The sequence below is a fragment of the Anoplophora glabripennis genome, unplaced genomic scaffold, assembly GCF_000390285.2.
Source record: "Anoplophora glabripennis isolate ALB-LARVAE unplaced genomic scaffold, Agla_2.0 scaffold337, whole genome shotgun sequence".
Classification (NCBI taxonomy): domain Eukaryota; kingdom Metazoa; phylum Arthropoda; class Insecta; order Coleoptera; family Cerambycidae; genus Anoplophora; species Anoplophora glabripennis.
Genome location: NW_019416524.1, coordinates 444,837 through 464,285, shown reverse-complemented (window position 1 = coordinate 464,285; position 19,449 = coordinate 444,837). Strand labels below are relative to the sequence as shown.

The window sequence follows — 19,449 nt, the reverse complement described above, 5'->3', positions numbered from 1 at the left end:
CTGGGACCTTATTTCTTTGAAGGCAATTGGACAGGCAGGCGACATTTATTTGTTTTTTTTTGCGTTTTAAGCTGATTGCAGTCCTGGAATTAATTTTTCCTAAACCTAATAAGCACGATATGCCTGCTGTTGATGTCTGGTTCCAACAAGATGGTGTCCCTCCACGTTTTCGCCTCGATCTAAGAAATTACCTTAATGAAGCTTTCCCAAATCGATGGATGGGCAGAAGAGGACCGTTTGAATGGCCACCACGCTCCCCTGACTTAACCCCACTAGATTTTTTTTTGTGGGGTTATCTAAAAAACAAAGTGTATATGGACAGACCAGCAGACACTATCGAAGGATTGAAATATCGTATCAGAGACGAAATTCGAAACGTAACACCAAATGTTATTCAAATGTAATTTGAACACCAAATTGGGCATTGTGCAATGGTTAATGGGGGCCACTTTGAACATTTGCTGTAATAAAACAAAAAGTAGTACCACGAGTAAATTATTGTTTTCATTTAATTCCTCCGTTTTTTGACAACTATGACAAAAAAGTAGGTATAAAGTTAAGGCGGTTTTCCACTAAGTGGACAAAACAAAAACAAAACACAAACTTGAGTCGAATAAAACAGAACTGTAACTTTTCGCAAACTTTTTGAAGACTGGCGTGTTTTGCGACAGTTGGAGTTTTGTTTTTCGGGTCCCGCTCGAAAGCGGTCACATCAAAAGGTTTCGACGTGTTTTGAAACTCAAGTCTGTTTTGTGGAAACGGTCGTGTTGTGTTTTCTATTTAAGTGATCCAACCCAATATCTGTGTTGGAGTTTTCTTCTTCCCAAAAACAATATTTTAATCATTAATGAATTATAGCTATTAAAAAATATATATGTGTACGGTAAGGTGTTTACTTGACTAGTATACAAACTAACTAACCAAGTAAACACTTTAACCGTACATATATACACTTCCTTTTTTTCTAAGGACGACAGTATAAACCAGCCATAACTAAGAATAAAAAAATCTTCTCTAAACATGTTGGTTGGTTATTGGAAAAATGTGTTGTGACTTCCTCGCGACAACCAGTGGAAAAGGACCGAAAACAAAAACAATACTCGAACAAAATGTAGCCCGCTTGATGGAAACAAGAGTTTTGGGTTTGTTTCAGTTTTGTTTTTGTTTTTCAGGTTCTAGGAAACACAAACAGGTCATAAACACAACTGTCCGTTTAGTGGAAAACCGCCATTATATCGCTGAATTTGTCTTTAGATGGGCTATCTATTTATACTATAAAATATAGAGCGTCTTATTAAAAAAAATGGGTAATGTTATAGGTCTGTCACACATGGCTCAAAAAAATTGAAAATATTAATTCCATCATTTTGTGTCACACTGTATATTTTAATAATCTGAAAATAACGCGTAAAATTTTAAGGCACGCCCCTGCTGCGGTAAGTTGTTACAGTAGTTCAGATAACGGAACTTTATTGGCCTAATCTTTTCTCGGCATATCACAACAAATATTGTACGGAACGTAGCTACAATTTTAAGTGAAAATAGTAAAGTGACTCACACTAGGAGTTGATATTGACTTCATCTGACGACCGTTAACCTGTGGATCACTTCAATTAACTTTTTTTCCGCGCACTAATTACTTCATCGCGCTTTGTTAACTGATCTCGCCCCTCGTTATTTCACAAATGAGGGGCCGATTGATTTTTTGTTTGTTTTTTTTTGTACCTTTATCAGCCAGTTTCGATCGGTGTATTAGGAGTTGTAAATATGTCTGTTATGAATTAATGAGAATTCGAAAAGGATCCTCGTGTAGAGGGGGGCGAATACACGGTGTTTTATGAATACTGATATACAGGATGTTCCGAATCGCACAATCTAAGTTTTATCTAGGGATAGAATATTTCGAAATACAGGGTGTCCGCAAATTTCACCCACAACGTTTGACTATATATTCACGATAATAGATAATACGATCTAAGAAAAAAAAAAGTTAAATAGAAATTTTTTGGTTTTTGAGTTGTTGGATTTTAGAGAAAGGCAAAGGTTTGTAGAATGTTATGCTAATGTTGTACATGGAAAAGTTTATTGTTAAATCTAAAAAAGTGCTTATTTATTTAACTTTTTTCGGGACTCGCTAAGGTCCGTTTTGCATTTGAAAAACATTTTTTTCGAAGTTCGGAAAATATGAAAAAAATTACGTCAACTTTTATTTTCCACGAACATACCCAATTTTTATGATAAAATTATCTATTTTTTATGAACATTTTTTGTGCAGAAATTTTTTCTCTATCTCTTCCCTTTAAAAAGTTACAATAACAAACATTATACAAAAATGTATTGGAATTAGTCATGATTTAATCAACATTGCTGTGAAAACAATAGCTGAAACTGCCATCACAAGTCTGTTTACCTATTAGATTCTGTCAAACGCTATTTCTTGCATGATAGACAAACAGTAAGTGGTTGCTAAACATTAAAAAATGTTCACAAACAATGAAAAAGTTGGCATGATTTTAATTTATGATGAATGTCAAAAAAACTGCCAAAAGAGCTGCTAACTTACATCATGAGAGATATCCAGAGCGTCAAGCTGTTAACTTAAAAATATTTGCCAGATTGGAAATAATTTTGCGTGCCAACGAAAATGCATTTTCATCAAGAAAAGGGAAAGGAATTCCAAAATCAGTGTGTAACAATAATACCGTAGTTAGGGTATTACAATATTTTGAGGAAAATCCCAGAAATTCTATACGACAGGCCATTTTTGCATTAAATTTAAAAAGTTCCTTGCAAATAATTTTGAGCTCCAATGGTTACCATGGCTATAGGCTAATTAACTTGGAGCACTTATCTGACATACATGCTGAAAAAAGACTTAATTATTTAGCCCAAATAATGGAAATTGATAATAGACTCTTCCCATACATTCTCTAGACCGATGAGAGTGCTTTTAAAAGTAATGGCAAGCCAAATGAAATAAACGAACATTACTGGTCCACTGAAAATCCACACTATGTTAATCCCATTCAAAACCAGGGCCATTATGGAATAAATGTTTGGTGTGGCATTGTTGGAATGCATTTAATTGGCCCATATTTTTATGAAAATGTATCGAACTCTAATAGCTATTTACAGTTTTTGCAAGAGGAGCTTCCAGCATTGCTTGAATATGTGCCGCTGCAGCTTAGGTTGAATATGTGGTTGCAACACGATGGTGCTCCTCTTCATAAAGCTAAAAGACTATTTAAAAAAATACTGTTGGAACTAAGTGGATTGGAATTAATGGGCTTTATAGTCTCCAGACTTAACGCCCCTAGATTATTTTTTATGGGGAACATTAAAAAATCAAGTATACAAGGTGTTTCAGAAAGACCTCGCGTAAATACAGGAGGTGGTAGTACGACAAAAAATAAGAATTTTTTATCTTATGAACTATATGTCTATCTCCTCTTGTTTTCGAGATAGAGAGTGACAAAATAAAATTTTTCAAATAGAATTTTTACGAAAATTTCCAAGGGGTGCGAAATATTTTTATGAAATTTAGTATTCCTGGATTTTTAAGGATGCCAAATACGCTGGTCTAATTATTTTTTGCATATTTCATAGAGGGCGCTAGTTGCGCTACATTCGTATTACATTTTAAGTTCCAAATTTTTTGAGGTTAGATTTTTAACCATTTGGGCTCCAATTTCTAATGTATAATTTTATTTTCTAAAAATAATGCACTCTTGTTAGAACTTCCTAATGTTGACGGTTTTCGAGAAAAAAAGGCTTTTAATCGAACTTTTACAATATTATGGTGTATAAAATAAGTGACTTTTCAGAAAACTTATTGATGGATGTCTCTTATACAACGCATACATTCTTAGTAATATTTTAAACTCTAATTAACTTTATATCAAAATTTTAGTGACTGTAATTAGTCATTACTAACTACAGTCTCTAACAATCACTACAATTTTGAGATAAAGTTAATTAGAGTGTAAAATATTACTAAGAATGTATGCGTTGTTTATGAGACAACCATCAAGTTTTGACATAAGCCTACTGTGAGAAAAGTCACTTATTTTATACACCGTAATATTGTGACTTTAATTAAAAGCCTCTTTTCTCGAAAACCGTCCACATCAGGAAGTTCTAACAAGAGTACATTATTTTTAGAAAATATAATTGTATATTAAAAATTGGAGCCCGAATGGTAAAAAACCTAACCTTAAAAAAATTAGAACTTAAAATGTAATAGGAATGTAGCATAACTAGCGCCCTCTACGAAATATCCAAAAAATAATAGACCAGCATATTTGGCATCCTTAAAAACCCCGGAATACCAAGTTTCATAAAAATATTTCGCACCGTTTAGAAATTTTCGTAAAAACTCTATTTAAAAAATTACATTTTGTCGCTCTGTATCTCGAAAACAAGGGGAGATAAAAATATAGTTCTTAAGATAATTTTTTTAAAATTTTTTGTCGTACTATCACCCCCTCAATTTACGGGAGGTCTTTCTTAAACACCCTGTATAAGACACCCAGGAGAAGATTGGATAAATGCTTAGAAGTAGGATATAAGTAATCATAATTTTATATTTTGTTTTGTGTTTTGTTATTAGTTGCAATTAAAATTGTTTAATATTTCCTATATTTGGTTATCTTATTTAACAGTCATTATGTGTATTGTTCTATTTTTCTTCGTGGAGTGACCGTTTTTAAGAAGAACATAGTAACTAATATGTAAACAAATTTGTGACAGGAATTAAAGCGATTTTTCACATTAATGTTGATTAAGTTTCAATACAATAGAATACATTTTTGTATAATGTTTGTTATTGTAACTTTTTAAGAAGAGATAGAGAAAAAATGTTTGCACAAGAAATCTTTATAAAAAATAGATAATTTTAGTTTTCATAAAAAATGGAAAAATAAAGATGATTACGTATTTTTTTATTTTCCGAATTTTGAAAAAAAATGTTATTCAAGTATAAAACGGACCATAGCGAGTCCCTATTCACGTCATCTAAATAGATTTTTATTGTCGTTTTTCGTTTGTCTATTATGGGCCCGAGACGCAAACTTTGGGACACCCTATACAGGGTGTCCGGTAAGTACCTCCTAATCTCTCGGAATTGTATAGGGGAGGTCAAAATAAAACTAGTCCTTCCTATATTTTTTTTTCCTAATGTGCCTCCTAACGGAGTTATGGGGGGGTCAAAGGGGTACCTAGAAATTAACGTTTAGGGTTATAACTTTGAAACCACCCTGTATATTTTAATAAAATTTTCGTACGTTGTATTACACATGGAGCTCTACGATTTGATGCTAAAATCAACTTTTTGCTATTATCAGGTGTCCAGAAACGGACTGGCCCTATCACAATTTTTCTCAAAATTTTGACAGAAGTAATTTTATCAAACTGAAAATATTATTATTAGATACTCTGAAGGTTTTTCTTTAAAAATGGTACTCTTTATTTATTTCGAAAAAATGAACGGTTTGCGAGATAAATCGGTTTTGAAAAAAATTGGTAACAAATACAACAACAATTAAAATTTATTTTTTTACAATAAAATCATTCCCGCTAGTGCCAGCCTACAGATTCACCATAAACATTTACTGGTGGTGAATTAAGGGAATGAATAATGCCGTTTCTTGTAAAATCAACATCTATGACCAAAATACATCTACAAATTATTATTGCTCTTGTCTCCATGGAGTTCTTTTCTATTGTTTTCGTTGTTAGACCCTGTTGATTTTAAAGTACTTGTCAAAGGCGCGTGACAGAATAAAAATTCAATTTTATTGTGGTATTCGTTTTAAGCCGTTAGAAATAACATTTAAAAATGGAAGAATATTCCTGTGCAGAATATGCTGATATGCACCTAATTTATGGGGAAGCATTATGCAACTCCGTGGAGGCAAGAAGACTTTATGAGGAAAGGTTTCCGGGTCGACATTTGCCGAGTCCAAAAACTTTTGAAAGAGTTGATCGTAGTTTAAGAGAAACAGGTAAAAAAAAATAGTGAAAAACGTTAGTGAAACTAATTTCTTCCGAATCCTTTATTTAGGAAGCTTTTTGCCACGCCGTGGTGGAGCAGGAGCCCCGAGGAGAGTACGAGACCCTCATGTAGAGGAACAAATATTGGAAGACGTTGCTAATAATCCTTCAAATAGCATAAGGAAGCTTGCGGCGCAAAACAATGTTACAAAATGGGCTGTACATGAAACTCTGAAAGAACAATTGCTTTACCCGTACCACATCCAAAAAGTACATGCTATGTCTCCAGATGATTATCCAAAAAGACTTCAATACGCCAATTGGTTTTTACAGCATCATATTCGGAATCATAATTTTGGTACATCTATTTTGTTCACCGATGAAGCAGGTTTTACAAGAGACGGCATAATTAATTCGCATAATCTACATGTCTGGGATGAAGAAAACCCTCACGCTTTAGTTCAAACTCGCTACCAACAAAGGTTTATGGTGAATGTGTGGGCTGGCATTATCGGGAATCATTTGATTGGTCCATTTATTCTGGAGCAAAGACTTAATGGTGCTCTTTATTTGCAATTTTTAGAGGAAAATCTAAATATTTTGTTAGAAGAAGTGCCCCTTCAAATAAGAACTGAAATGTGGTACATGCATGACGGTGCACCACCCCACTTTGATCGTTTAGTACGTCAACATCTGACGAATGTTTTTGGTGATCGATGGATAGGTCGAGGCGGACCTGTATTATGGCCACCTAGGTCGCCCGACCTAAACCCATTAGACTTTTTTCTGTGGGGTCATTTAAAAAATAACGTTTATTCAACACCCGTAAATAGTAGAGAGGAACTTCTGCTGAGGCTAACACAGAACTGTGACCATCTCCGCAATAATCACGGAATATTATTTCAAGTGCACCGGGAAAACATTCGTAGGATTAGAAAGTGCATTGAAGTACGGGGTGCTCATTTTGAACATCTACCGAAGTAACATTTAGGTACCTTTGTTCATTGTTGAATGTTCTTTGTTGCATGTCTTGTAAGTAAGTTATTTTTCAAATGTTATTTTTAATTGGTCACTACTTGCTCATAAAGTATAGCCAACCCGTTCAAAGATTTCTGGACTTGATAAAGTTAAAGAAATTAAATGCATGAAATAATATGTAAAAAAAATAAATTTTAATTGTTGTTTTTGTTACCAATTTTTTTCAAAACCGATTTATCTCGCAAACCGTTCATTTTTTCGAAATAAATAAAGAGTACCATTTTTAAAGAAAAACCTTCAGAGTATCTAATAATAATATTTTCAGTTTGATAAAATTACTTCTGTCAAAATTTTGAGAAAAATTGTGATAGGGCCAGTCCGTTTCTGGACACCTGATAATAGCAAAAAGTTGATTTTAGCATCAAATCGTAGAGCTCCATGTGTAATACAACGTACGAAAATTTTATTAAAATATACAGGGTGGTTTCAAAGTTATAACCCTAAACGTTAATTTCTAGGTACCCCTTTGACCCCCCATAACTCCGTTAGGGGGCACATTAGGAAAAAAAATTATAGGAAGGACTAGTTTTATTTTGACCTCCCCTATACACTCCCGAGAGATTAGGAGGTACTTACCGGACACCCTGTATATTATGCGTAAATTCTATATTGAAGTCAGCAGTTCTTAACATGTTTTTATTAAATAATCATGCATATTTATTTTAAATTTCACTGTTTTCTATTAATTCTACATAGTAGAATATATCGCAAATTTAAGATCATCCAGTATTAACTGAAATTTCAAGGAAAAAACAAATATTTTAGTATTGGCGAATAAATCTGAAAGTAAAAAATACTTAAATCACATTGGTCAACCTAGAAATAGGGCTCCATTTTAATTACCGTTGCGTTAATTTTGGCGCTCGCGTATATTTTTTTATTTGCGAATTTCGTTATAATTCTAATCACGTTATAAGCGTATCCGAATCACATGTAATTTAAGGAAAGGGGAAAAAAAGGCGTGTAACACGGACATAAGGTATAATCGCCCCCTTCCGATCGCATCAATAATAATAATCTCGAACACTTTTCAGCTGGTGTCGCGAAATTTGTAAGAACAGGGATAAATCGACGAATCGGGATAGCACCTGCCCACGTGCGCGTTTGCCCCGGCACGCCGGAATCGGCGAAGGAATTACCAGAACCGAAAAACTGGCGTAAATAATTGCACACTCGGCATGAGCTTCGATCAACAACGAAATAAAAAAAAAAATGATGGCACGTCGGCTAGGAGGCGCAGAGGGAGCGTTAGAAATATGTTAGGCGAGGCAGGCCGCTTCCGAGAATCCAGTTAAGGACCCCGACATGTGGGGCTGACCACCGGCTGCACCGCCTGCATTATAGATGCAAAATAGTCCAAACAAAGGAAACCGAATGCAACTACTCCGACCTTTTTTGTCTATTGGCTGGATCTATTAGGATAAAATATGGCCGCAACTTTTGTTCTGCCTGCCCAATTAATTTTTCGGCCGGCAGATGTCTAATAGTGCCCGAAAAGCAACAATGGGGCCGAGAAATGCGTCTGATACCCTTAAATCGACAGAGATTGAAAAAATTGTTGTTTCGCAAAGATTAACTAGGTATTTCCTTTGCTGATGTTTTAAATGTCCCGCCTATTTTTGGAATACGGTTGTTCACGTTTTTCTATATTTATTCGAAAGATTTGTTGATCACTTGGTGATTTTCTAGCGTTTTGTAAGTGAAAATGGTAAAGGAGCTTATAATAAAAAAAATATAAATGCGTGAGCAGGGGTGGCGGAGGGTTGATTTGGGCGTTGAACAGTTGTAAAAAATTGTATCATTGGGATTTCTGGTGAAATTTGACGTCAAACAAAAACGTATCCAATACGGAAGTTGTAAATCATGCAAAAATCTACAACTTTTGCAGAGGTCACTTTTTAACATAACCTCAAAATTTCCGAGAAAAATGAGAAAAACAGTTTTTTTTTCTGTTTTATGAGTTTGCACGTCTGAATGTGAATCAATGTCTTAGTGAATTTATAGCGAATTTTGAAGATTTTTATTGGTGATCCTTACATCAAACTGTTGATAATAAAATAGTCCAAGCATTCTGTCACGGATTAATGTTAAATTTGCAGAAATTATTACCTGTACAAAAAAATATGACCGTATAGAAAATTAAATTTTAAATTGAGTTTCTTGTTCTTTAAACTCGATCCAATATGGCGAACATGGTTAAAAAAAATCGCAAAGTTGAAAAAAACGGTTTTTCTAAAATAACTAAAAAAATATAGCACGGATTGAAAAATTTTAAATGAGAAAGTTGTAGGTTTTAAAAAGATCTATCGACTGATTTTTTGAAAGTATCGATTGCTTTGTTACTTTTCGAGATATATCGAAAAAACCGTTAAAAATCTTCTCTTTTCTCTTCTTCTATAACTCGTTTACATTTACGTGCCCATATTTGCTATTTACTGCAAGCATAGCCCGCGGCAAGCCAAAAAAGTACATTTTTGAAAAATTTAAAAATATTAATTATTTTTCGAGATATATCGATTTTTTGAAAAAAAGGCGCTCTCGAAAATTGGCTAGATCTTCTCAGCGGATAGCCCTACAGTAACGATTTTCGGTTTATTTTCTTCGTAAAGAGTTATATTATCATGCTGTTAAAAAATGTTGACGATTTTATTAATTTTAAGGATCAAAAAATGACTTTGAATAAGTTGCACTTTTTTGGGTATGTTTTTTTCAAATTACTATTTCAATTTTTATTTTATGAAAATGACTTTTAAAGAAAGAAAACTAAACATTTACGGGTCTATTTTGCTTCTAAGGCGAAAATGCTATAATATTCGTGTTTAGCTACCCCAGATTAAGTACAAAAAAATAATAAAAATTGAAATAGTTATTTGAAAAAAACATACCCAAAAAAAGTGCAACTTTTTCAGTCATTTTTTGATCCTTAAAATTAATAAAATCGTCAACATTTTTTAACAGCATGATAATATAACTCTTTACGAAGAAAATAAACCGAAAATCGTTACTGTAGGGCTATCCGCTGAGAAGATCTAGCCAATTTTCGAGAGCGCCTTTTTTTCAAAAAATCGATATATCTCGAAAAATAATTAATATTTTTAAATTTTTCAAAAATGTACTTTTTTGGCTTGCCGCGGGCTATGCTTGCAGTAAATAGCAAATATGGGCACGTAAATGTAAACGAGTTATAGAAGAAGAGAAAAGAGAAGATTTTTAACGGTTTTTTCGATATATCTCGAAAAGTAACAAAGCAATCGATACTTTCAAAAAATCAGTCGATAGATCTTTTTAAAACCTACAACTTTCTCATTTAAAATTTTTCAATCCGTGCTATATTTTTTTAGTTATTTTAGAAAAACCGTTTTTTTCAACTTTGCGATTTTTTTTAACCATGTTCGCCATATTGGATCGAGTTTAAAGAACAAGAAACTCAACTTAAAATTTAATTTTCTATACGGTCATATTTTTTTTGTCCAGGTAATAATTTCTGTAAGCATTTCTCTATAATGCTTGGACTAAAAAAGGGCAATTCGGTGCACTCATCATATTTGGTGTAAAGTACCTTTTAATTGAGAAAACTGCATTATTTTCATGAAAGTGACGATACATTGATGGACAAAAAGTAATCTGTGTGATAAGTTTTTTGCGACAAAAACTTTCCTCGAAATTCTTTAGTTGTACAGACCCGGACTGGCTCGTGATTCATTACTGTGACTTTTTCGAATCATGTAACTGCTATCTGTAAGAAAGCTTTTCTATCGTTAAAACAGTTGCAATGCTTTAAAAAGTATCTACATCCTCCGACCAAAATTTTACTTACTGAATCTTTAGTCTTATCTCATTTGAATTATGCTGATGTTATATATGGCCCCTGCCTTTCTCAAGAAAATAAACACCGTTTGCAAAAAATACAGAATTGTTGCGTCCGTTTCATTGCGAATGGGACATTTTAGTCACATAACTCCATGTTTACGTTTCTTCAATTTGTTGAGCATGTCTGAGAGGAGACTTATTCATTTTGCCAGTTTTATACTCAATATTTTAAAAAATAACAATCCTACATATTTATGTGATAAAATAAAATGGAGATCTGAAACACATAATAAAAATTTGAGATCACTGAGTAGCAAAGCGTGTATTCCTTCACATAAAACTGAAAAATTTAAAAATTCATTTTCGTATTTAGCTTCTTATGTTATTAATAATTTACCCCTCCAGTATCACAATTTGTCAGTGGCAACCGTTAAACATATGTTAAAAAATAATATACTTTTTTCTGACTTGGTACTTTTTGATGTATGTAGGTTTTAACTATATCCAATTGTGTTTTGTATTCATTCTTGTCCTTTTTTATTGCTTATTTATTGTATTTGTTTGTTTTTAATCTGTTCTCTTTGACACAGAAGGTGTTGTAAATCAACTTTGTTGATACACCTTCCTTTTGTAAAAATGTTGTTTATACTTCTTTTTTGCAATAAATGTATTATTATTATTATTTCGTTTTTATTTCTCTTTTCCGTAATAATAATTTAATTTTGACGAAACTTGGTGAAAGTATACCTTTCTGTGTCTTAAATAACCGCAAATTTTTTTAGATAAAAAAAATCAAGAAGTTTCCGGGATATTCATTTTTTCCGGTCTTAAAATTTTATTTTTCAAAGAAAAATTCTATTTAGAAAAATCATCGTACAGAGTTCTGCTGGTGATCATTTTTTTCGTTTTAACATACATATACTTTTTGGTGGAATAAAAAAATCTGTAATCACAGTTCAAAAACATGCTCAAAAATGCAGAAATAATAAAAAATGACTTGTAACAATGAATTTTTCAGTAATTGCTGATAAATTTGTTTAAATTTAAAAAAAAATCAGAAACTGATTACATCATTCAATTGTACGGAAAAAATACAAAAAAACTGTCTCATTATTTGACCCAAAACTTTATTTTTGTACAGTATTGCTATAAACATCTAATTGTAAGTCGAATAGTGAATAAATAAAATAAATAATTTTTTTTCTGTAGAAAAAAGTTTTGTTTTTTATACCTAACAATATGCCGTTTAGAAAGTTTTAAAATTCCGGGTATTTCCGGAGATATCCGGAAAACCCCGAAATTTTGCAAAATTGTTTAATTTTTTTTCTGGCTTTATTTGAATTTTGAAATAAATTTCATATTTACAATGCCATTTTTAATTCTGAATTATATGATAATATTACTATTGTAATCGCTTAAAAAGTGTTTAGCTATCATTTAAAATTTTTCCCGAGTACGGCTCTGGACGCTTTCAAAATATCTATTGGATAAAGTCATAACAGTATAAAAGTTAATACCGCACAAAATCTCCAACAATTTTTTATTTTTTACTACTATTAGCAATACTAATTAAACATAATAAAACATTTAATAAATTCGTATTATTCTATTTTATCCAATAGATATTTTGAAAGCGTTCAGGGGACCTATGTTCATATAAGAAAAAATGTTTGAAGTTAACCCAGCTATCATCTATCAAAATTTGTCATAGAGTTTATAGAACATCCTGTATATTTCCACCACTTACCCCTGGAATAACAAAACAACTCTGTAAACCGCTGAAAACGCTACAGCCACCCCAACTGCACACCCTTATTGACATATCAACAACACTTTGCCAAACCATTGTTTCAAATTTACCCGTCTTTGCCTTTGAAAACCATATATTGATTTGTCACTCCCAGGCATAAATTCCACACCTATCTTACGTGCCTTACGTAACATAAACATGGACAGAGTCTTGTAAAAATAACCGAAATATAGAGATTTATCATTTTCCTCTTCATTGCTACCTCCGTATTTGTGGAATATCCGAACCACTTCTATTCGACGAAGGAAAGTCCAACCTACACAACAGCACAAAAATCAGTCCGATCGGACCACTCCTGCGCCCAGAGCTTTAGACCGAACATTCACTACAGCTTGAAAATGTATACCCTTCTATACACTGTTAGATTCTACATATTTTCCTATCTTCTAGCACTACCGAGTCCTTGATACATTACCAATGTTAATAGTAAATTATTTTTTAAACAACTCATTTTTAAATCATTTGGCACTTAATATTTTTATTGGTGAATAGTGCGGAACATTGCTGAAAACTATCATCGGTGGGAATTTACTACAACACCACTTGAGTTTAAAATGCTCAACTTTCAAAACCATTGGCATCACAGTAATAAGTTGTTAAGGTACTAAACATGGTATTAAAGAAATGTAAAAAGTTTCCAAAAAATGGTAAAAGAAAATTCACATGAACATTGTCTGAAAAGGCTTCTTTCCGAAATACAGGAGTTTTTGTAAAATCTATTTTGGTTTATAGCTTCCAAATCAGTTCAAATTTTGGTTCAGGGATATCGGCATTGTTTTTGTAGGCGGTACTTCTACACCACTGAAAATTTCCCAAAAATAGCAACACTTTCTGTAAGAGCAGGTTAAATTAAAATTTCTTTTCGATAAGACCCGCCGTTTAGCGAAAATTTAGTTCAAACCCTGTCGACTCTGGAAGAATTAGATCTGGTTCCACACTTGGGATAGAACAAATCCTGTATAAAGTGGAAGAAAACCTTGAAACTAGCGTTGGCCTTACTGGGACTCAGTGATTAGCTACCGTCTTATTTGGAGAACTTTTAGTGAACAGCTACCCCTACCACGTCCAACGTGACCAAACATTCAATCCACCATACTATCATACCAGATTAACATTTTGTAGCATTCCGGATGTCTATACTTTTTAATAAACATGTTACTGTCATTACCTGAAGAGTATCGTTGAGTGTGGGGTGTGGTTTGTGGCCACCTAGATCGCCAGACCTGATTATGTTGGATTAATTTATTTGGACTTGTAGTAAAAGTTTGGTGTACACAGTAAGAATTTACTAGTACTATAATAACAAATAAAAGGAACATAATTTGAACCTAACCTGGATTATTTGAGAGGGCTTGTAAAAAATATTTTGTTAACAATACTTATAAATATCTTTAGCTTTAAATTCAATTGGCATTGCTCTTTGTGGTGGCGTAGGTGACGCAAATAACCAAAGACATACATACTTAAATTTTTTTAATTAAACTTTTGTCAATTTAAGTTTTTATAACATACTTAGGCAAGGACGTCAGCAAGGGGGGCAGAGGGGGCAGCTGCCCCCCTTAGAAATTCGAAAAAATTACAAAAATTTTCTTAAGCTAAGAAAATATTAGATTGGAAATATTTAATATTTTATTTACTTGAAAATTATTACACTACATACCTACTTTTTTGTAAAAACAATTGTAATAAATTAATATAAATATACAAAATTAAAATAAAAAATAATAATAAATAAAAAAAAATAAAATTAAATAAAAATATAAAATTACAAAAATTTTCTTAAGCTAAGAAAATATTAGATTGGAAATATTTAATAAAATATTTTATTTACTTAAACTTTAATTCTGAAAATTAATACACTACTTTATTTATTTTTAAACAATTGTAATAAATTAATATAAATATTTGTTGACAAAAGAATTTGAAAATATAAAATTTTATGTTAAAAAGTAATACATTTCCATATTTTCATATTTAAAGAATTTAGCTCTGGAATTTTAAATTAAAAAAAAAGAAGAACAAAAACCTGGCTGAGAAATTCTATGGTACAAAATCATCTCAGTGGCAATGATGCGTATACACAGAAAGCTTATTTTTGACAAATGACAACCGTGAAGATTTTATCAATAATGGGTAGACAAATTTTCAAAAAATTCGAGAAGATTCTGTTTTACCTAATTTTCGTCGAATTTCTTAATTTTTTTTAGTTATTTATATTTTTTTTGTTTTTTTTTTAATTAAAAATGTTTTATTAAATATTGTATTAAATCTACAGAGCGTTATGGATGCCTTATCGTCCTTTGAAATAACTTTTATAAATGAACAAGCAATCGTTTCTTTAGAAAAAATAAAAATGTAAAGAAACAGATAGCTAGATATAATAATGTATAGTATGTACCATTTTAACTAAGGGACCTTAATATACGATTAAAGAACATAATTGTAATAACTTTCGTTCTTTTTTTGCAACACTTTCATGTTCAAATATCTTGAAAACCAGGGGGCTGGAGAGTTTTAAACAGACCACCCTGTATTAACATTTCGTGTTCATTTAGTGAAAAAGGAATATTATTGACTACACCCTTAGTACAAATTACAGACTTTATTGAGCATTAAAACGTTTGGGTATACTTAATGTTTTTTTTTTTAACTAAAACTTGAATAATACCCAAAGTGGTATTCAACGCGTTCTCCTGCATCCTTCTGAAAACATTATTTTGGTTTCCAGGTCTCATCCAGGTTATCCAGATACTCCTCCGATGCAGGTGGGCAATGGATGGATGTAAGTACCACCAATTAGTTCCGCTTTCCGCTTGTCGCTCCCCTGCTCAATTTTACAGCATCTCGCTTTTATCCGTAGCTGAAAAGAGCTTGCAAATTATTTAAATAGGCATTATATTTTGCGTTTACGTTCAAAATCTACGTATACTACACAAAATACTACAATTTAATTCACATCGAAGACATACTTTATCTTTTAAAACAAAGTTTGGATTTCAGAGAAATTTTAATTTGTTGAAATACATAAATTATTTGTTTGAGGAACCTTTTTTTTCATGTATTTTTTATAGGGCGTTAAACTAATGCAAATTAATTCTAAAAATTTTCCTTCAATTTCTTCAATAAAGAATATCTAGAATTAATTTAAATTAGGTTAATATTAAAAAAAATCAAAATTGTTGATGTTTTCAATCCTATCCAGGTTTTCTAAAAGCTAGTTTAATTTTGATTTCGAAATGTTGCAGTGAAACTTGAAAATATATTGCCTTTGATTTTTTTAAAAACCCGTCACAAAATCAGTGGAAAATGGGTCCCAGTCGATTTTGCTGAAATTGCAGTAAGTTGTCGTGGGCCCAAAGTGATCCTATGAATAATTTCAGAGATAAAGAGAGGGAAGTATGTGATTTTGGCTGTAGGCCTGAGGAAGCTTCACGAAGTTTCAAGTTGATGGATTCAAATACTGAGGCACGTAATGAATTTTGACCAGTAGGTACAATGCTTTTGTGATCGCTGAACCTGAACCTGATTCGGGGATAGCTTAACTATCATCTAAGGTTACCTGGAGGTCAGGTAAAGGTCGTTTCAAGGTCAAACTGAAGAAAAGACTTGTATTGAATTTTAACGAGTGAGTGTATAGGTTTTTGAGCTCGCATAATCTGAATCTGGAGATAGCGTAACCCTGAAGGTCACCTTCAAGTCAATTCAAGATCAATTCAAGATCAAACTAAAGAAAAGGCTTGTATTGAATTTCAACCAGTGCGTATATAAGTTTTTTTGGGGGGGAACTGAATTCGGGGATAGCTTAGCCCTACAAGGTCACATTTAGGTCACGTCAAGATCATTTCAAGGTCAAAGTAAAGAAAAGGCCGTTCACCTATAAGTATGTATGCTTTTGAGGTCGCTGAACCTGGATTCAGGGATAGCTTGACGGTGAGAGAATAGAATGCTTCCTGGGGAACGTTCCCTAATTTCGCTCTACTACTGTTATATCACAAAATTCATACTGTATTCTTGACACAAAGGAATCGAGCTATGAAAGTAAAGAACGAGGAACAATGTTGTCAAATGTACCGACCAATCAGAAAGCAGTAAATAGGCAGTAGAATGAAAACTAGTGATGAGCTAGTCATGAAATAAGTGCTACTTTGTTTAGAGTTATTGTTATTTATTTAGCAGTGTTAGGTGTAGTCTAAAAAGGAAAGCAAATGGAAATTAATAAAAAACCGACGCTAAATTCAGTAAGTTCTAAACAAAAAGAACTTAATAGAATATATTGAGGGTAAAAAACAAATGTATACTGGAAAGTTAATACCCAGCTACACTAGAGAAAATGAGGGCAGATCCATTTTATTCTATTATTATTTTATCCGTGTATAATCCTTCAAATAAACACAAATTATACGAATGTTTCCTCATAGTTCTCGATGGATATCACCACAAAACAGTAACTACAGATATCACAGACAGATTGCGGAATTCGTCATTTGTGAAACATGTCAAAAAATATAAGGTTAGGTTTAATGATCCCTGCCTGTTCCCCGAAAATATCAGTATATGAAATAGGGAACAATTCTTCTATCATTACTCAATAGAACACCATTCAGGAATACCGATTAATGAGATTTAGTAGACACGCATCCTTTCTCTCGTTGCTTCTACTCCCTATAATTCAAGAATAAAATCCCTGAAAATTGAGTATTTTATAATCAACTCATTGTTTACTTGTTCTTGACCATTAATCAAGATCATTACAAGGTCACTGCAGGTCTTGTAGAGTTTTGTACCGGAACCAACATTTCAATCCAGAAGAATATATCTGTAACACGGTTAATTATCTTCTTAATATTATCTGTAAAATTCTACAAGTCTTTTCTTCAATTTGACCTTGAAACGACCTTTACCTGACCTCCAGGTGACTTCAGGTTCACCGATCCCAAAAGCATTGTACCTACTGGTCAAAATTCATTGCATGCCTCAGTTTTTGAATCCATCAACTTGAAACTTCGTCTTTATCTCTGAAATTATATCACTTTGGGTCCATGACAACTCTTGATCAGAAAGTGAAAAACCATAACTTACTGCAATTTCAGCAAAATCGACTGGTACTCATTTTCCATTGATTTTGTGCGAGGTTCTTTTTAAACAGAGCGTTAATGGTATTAACTATGTTTGAAAAAAGATTTTGGATTGTTTTATGATCCTTTACAAAAAATAAAGTACCTGTTTTCGGTTTTGGTTTAAATTTGACATAAGGTTTTATCTGCATTTTCCCATCTAACTGAACCTTGTCGATTAGATCTGAAATTGAAAAAAGTTAAATTAAAATAATAAAAATTTACTTTTCTAAAGTTCTGGCTTCTGACTCAATTTGAACCTTTAATAATGGAGACACACTCAACAGTGAAACGTGGAATAAATTTTCCAGGTTTCGTTTTTCATTTGAAACCGGTTTAATTAAGTATAGAGGGTATCTACATTTGCTGTCTAATTTTTGTTACAATTTTTTATAATAACTGGGAAATATTAATTAAAAAGCACTTCTAGTACTTCAAACAAAGGTGATTACCTTTGAGTCATTCCATTACAAATATAGGGGTGCAGTGGGGCAAATTTTTTATATCGAAGTCAATTAATGACTGATTTTAAGGGTTTCAGATTAATTTATGCCTTCTGAGAGATAGTGAGGTCTGATTTTACTCTTCAGAGCACACAGACCTGAGAATCTTTTTAATTTAGTCGGAAGGATACTGATTTACATGTAATACATACTTTTATTGTTGTCAGAGAATAGGATATGAGGTAAATTTGGCAGGTTAATAATAATAATAATGTATTTTAATATCATACGTTGTACTTAATATTTCTGTAATGGGAACTTCACTTATCGAATTCGCCACATCTCATCTGATCCATATAAATTCGTACAAAGTTTATGAAACAATTTTTTATGTCTTTTAAGTACTACTTACGATTGCTTCAAGTGAAGTGAAATACTTTTAGATTTTTTTCCCAGGACGTAAATAAATTGGGAGGAATATTTAATTTCAGGTTTGAATATTAATAAAAGTAAGTAATATTATTTTCCCCATTTATTTTAAATTTCGTTATTTGTTGGGCATTTAAATAGCATTAAAAATAATCTTTTTACCCAGCACATACAGCTAATACGAAAATTGCCAAATGAATTTATTGTGTCAGTAAAACAAAGCCTCAGGTCACCAGGTTCTAGGTATCTAATAACATTGACATTACCTATTAATTTATTTATGTAAAATTTACTGACTCTATTTCATCCTATTGTTCGATGTTGACTTTAATAATTCTAACAGGATATATTTAAATTATTTTTACCTGGCAGTAATGCAAATTAAACACATCAATTTTATGGAAAGACGAAAAGACAACAGCGATTAGTTTAACGGCTCGCTTTGTCTGCACAAGTATTTCCATATACCCTTACTCATTTTTCCAGATTTAGAACTTTCCTAAAGATCTTAAATACCTTAAAACTTTTCATCGAAATAACAGAGCACGAGGGTAATGAATGGGTATAATGGCCTCTGTAAATAACTAATCCTAAGAATATTTTAATGCTTCATTAAGATAATGCAACATTTGCAAATAATTGTGTGATGGAATTCTTATCTAAGTTACAATTGAAGTGTGTATGTATACAGAGTGTTGCAAACTTAAGGAACAAGTCCCTGAGATCATTCTAAATAAAAATGTTATAATATACATGGGTTCAATTCTCCATGGTTATCGAGTTATGGACCTTTAAAGTTTGGAATCTTCAAACG

General features: G+C 32.2%; 1 protein-coding gene across 1 annotated transcript in view; it reads left to right on the top strand.

Annotated features, from left to right (window-relative positions):
• The window catches only part of LOC108909429 (insulin-like growth factor 2 mRNA-binding protein 1), a 307,897-nt gene that overhangs the window by 24,818 nt on the left and 263,630 nt on the right, over nt 1-19,449 (top strand). The window contains exon 3 of the mRNA XM_018713762.2: nt 15,378-15,431. Coding sequence (XP_018569278.1) covers nt 15,378-15,431 — 54 coding nt within the window. The remainder of the gene's footprint in view (nt 1-15,377; nt 15,432-19,449) is intronic.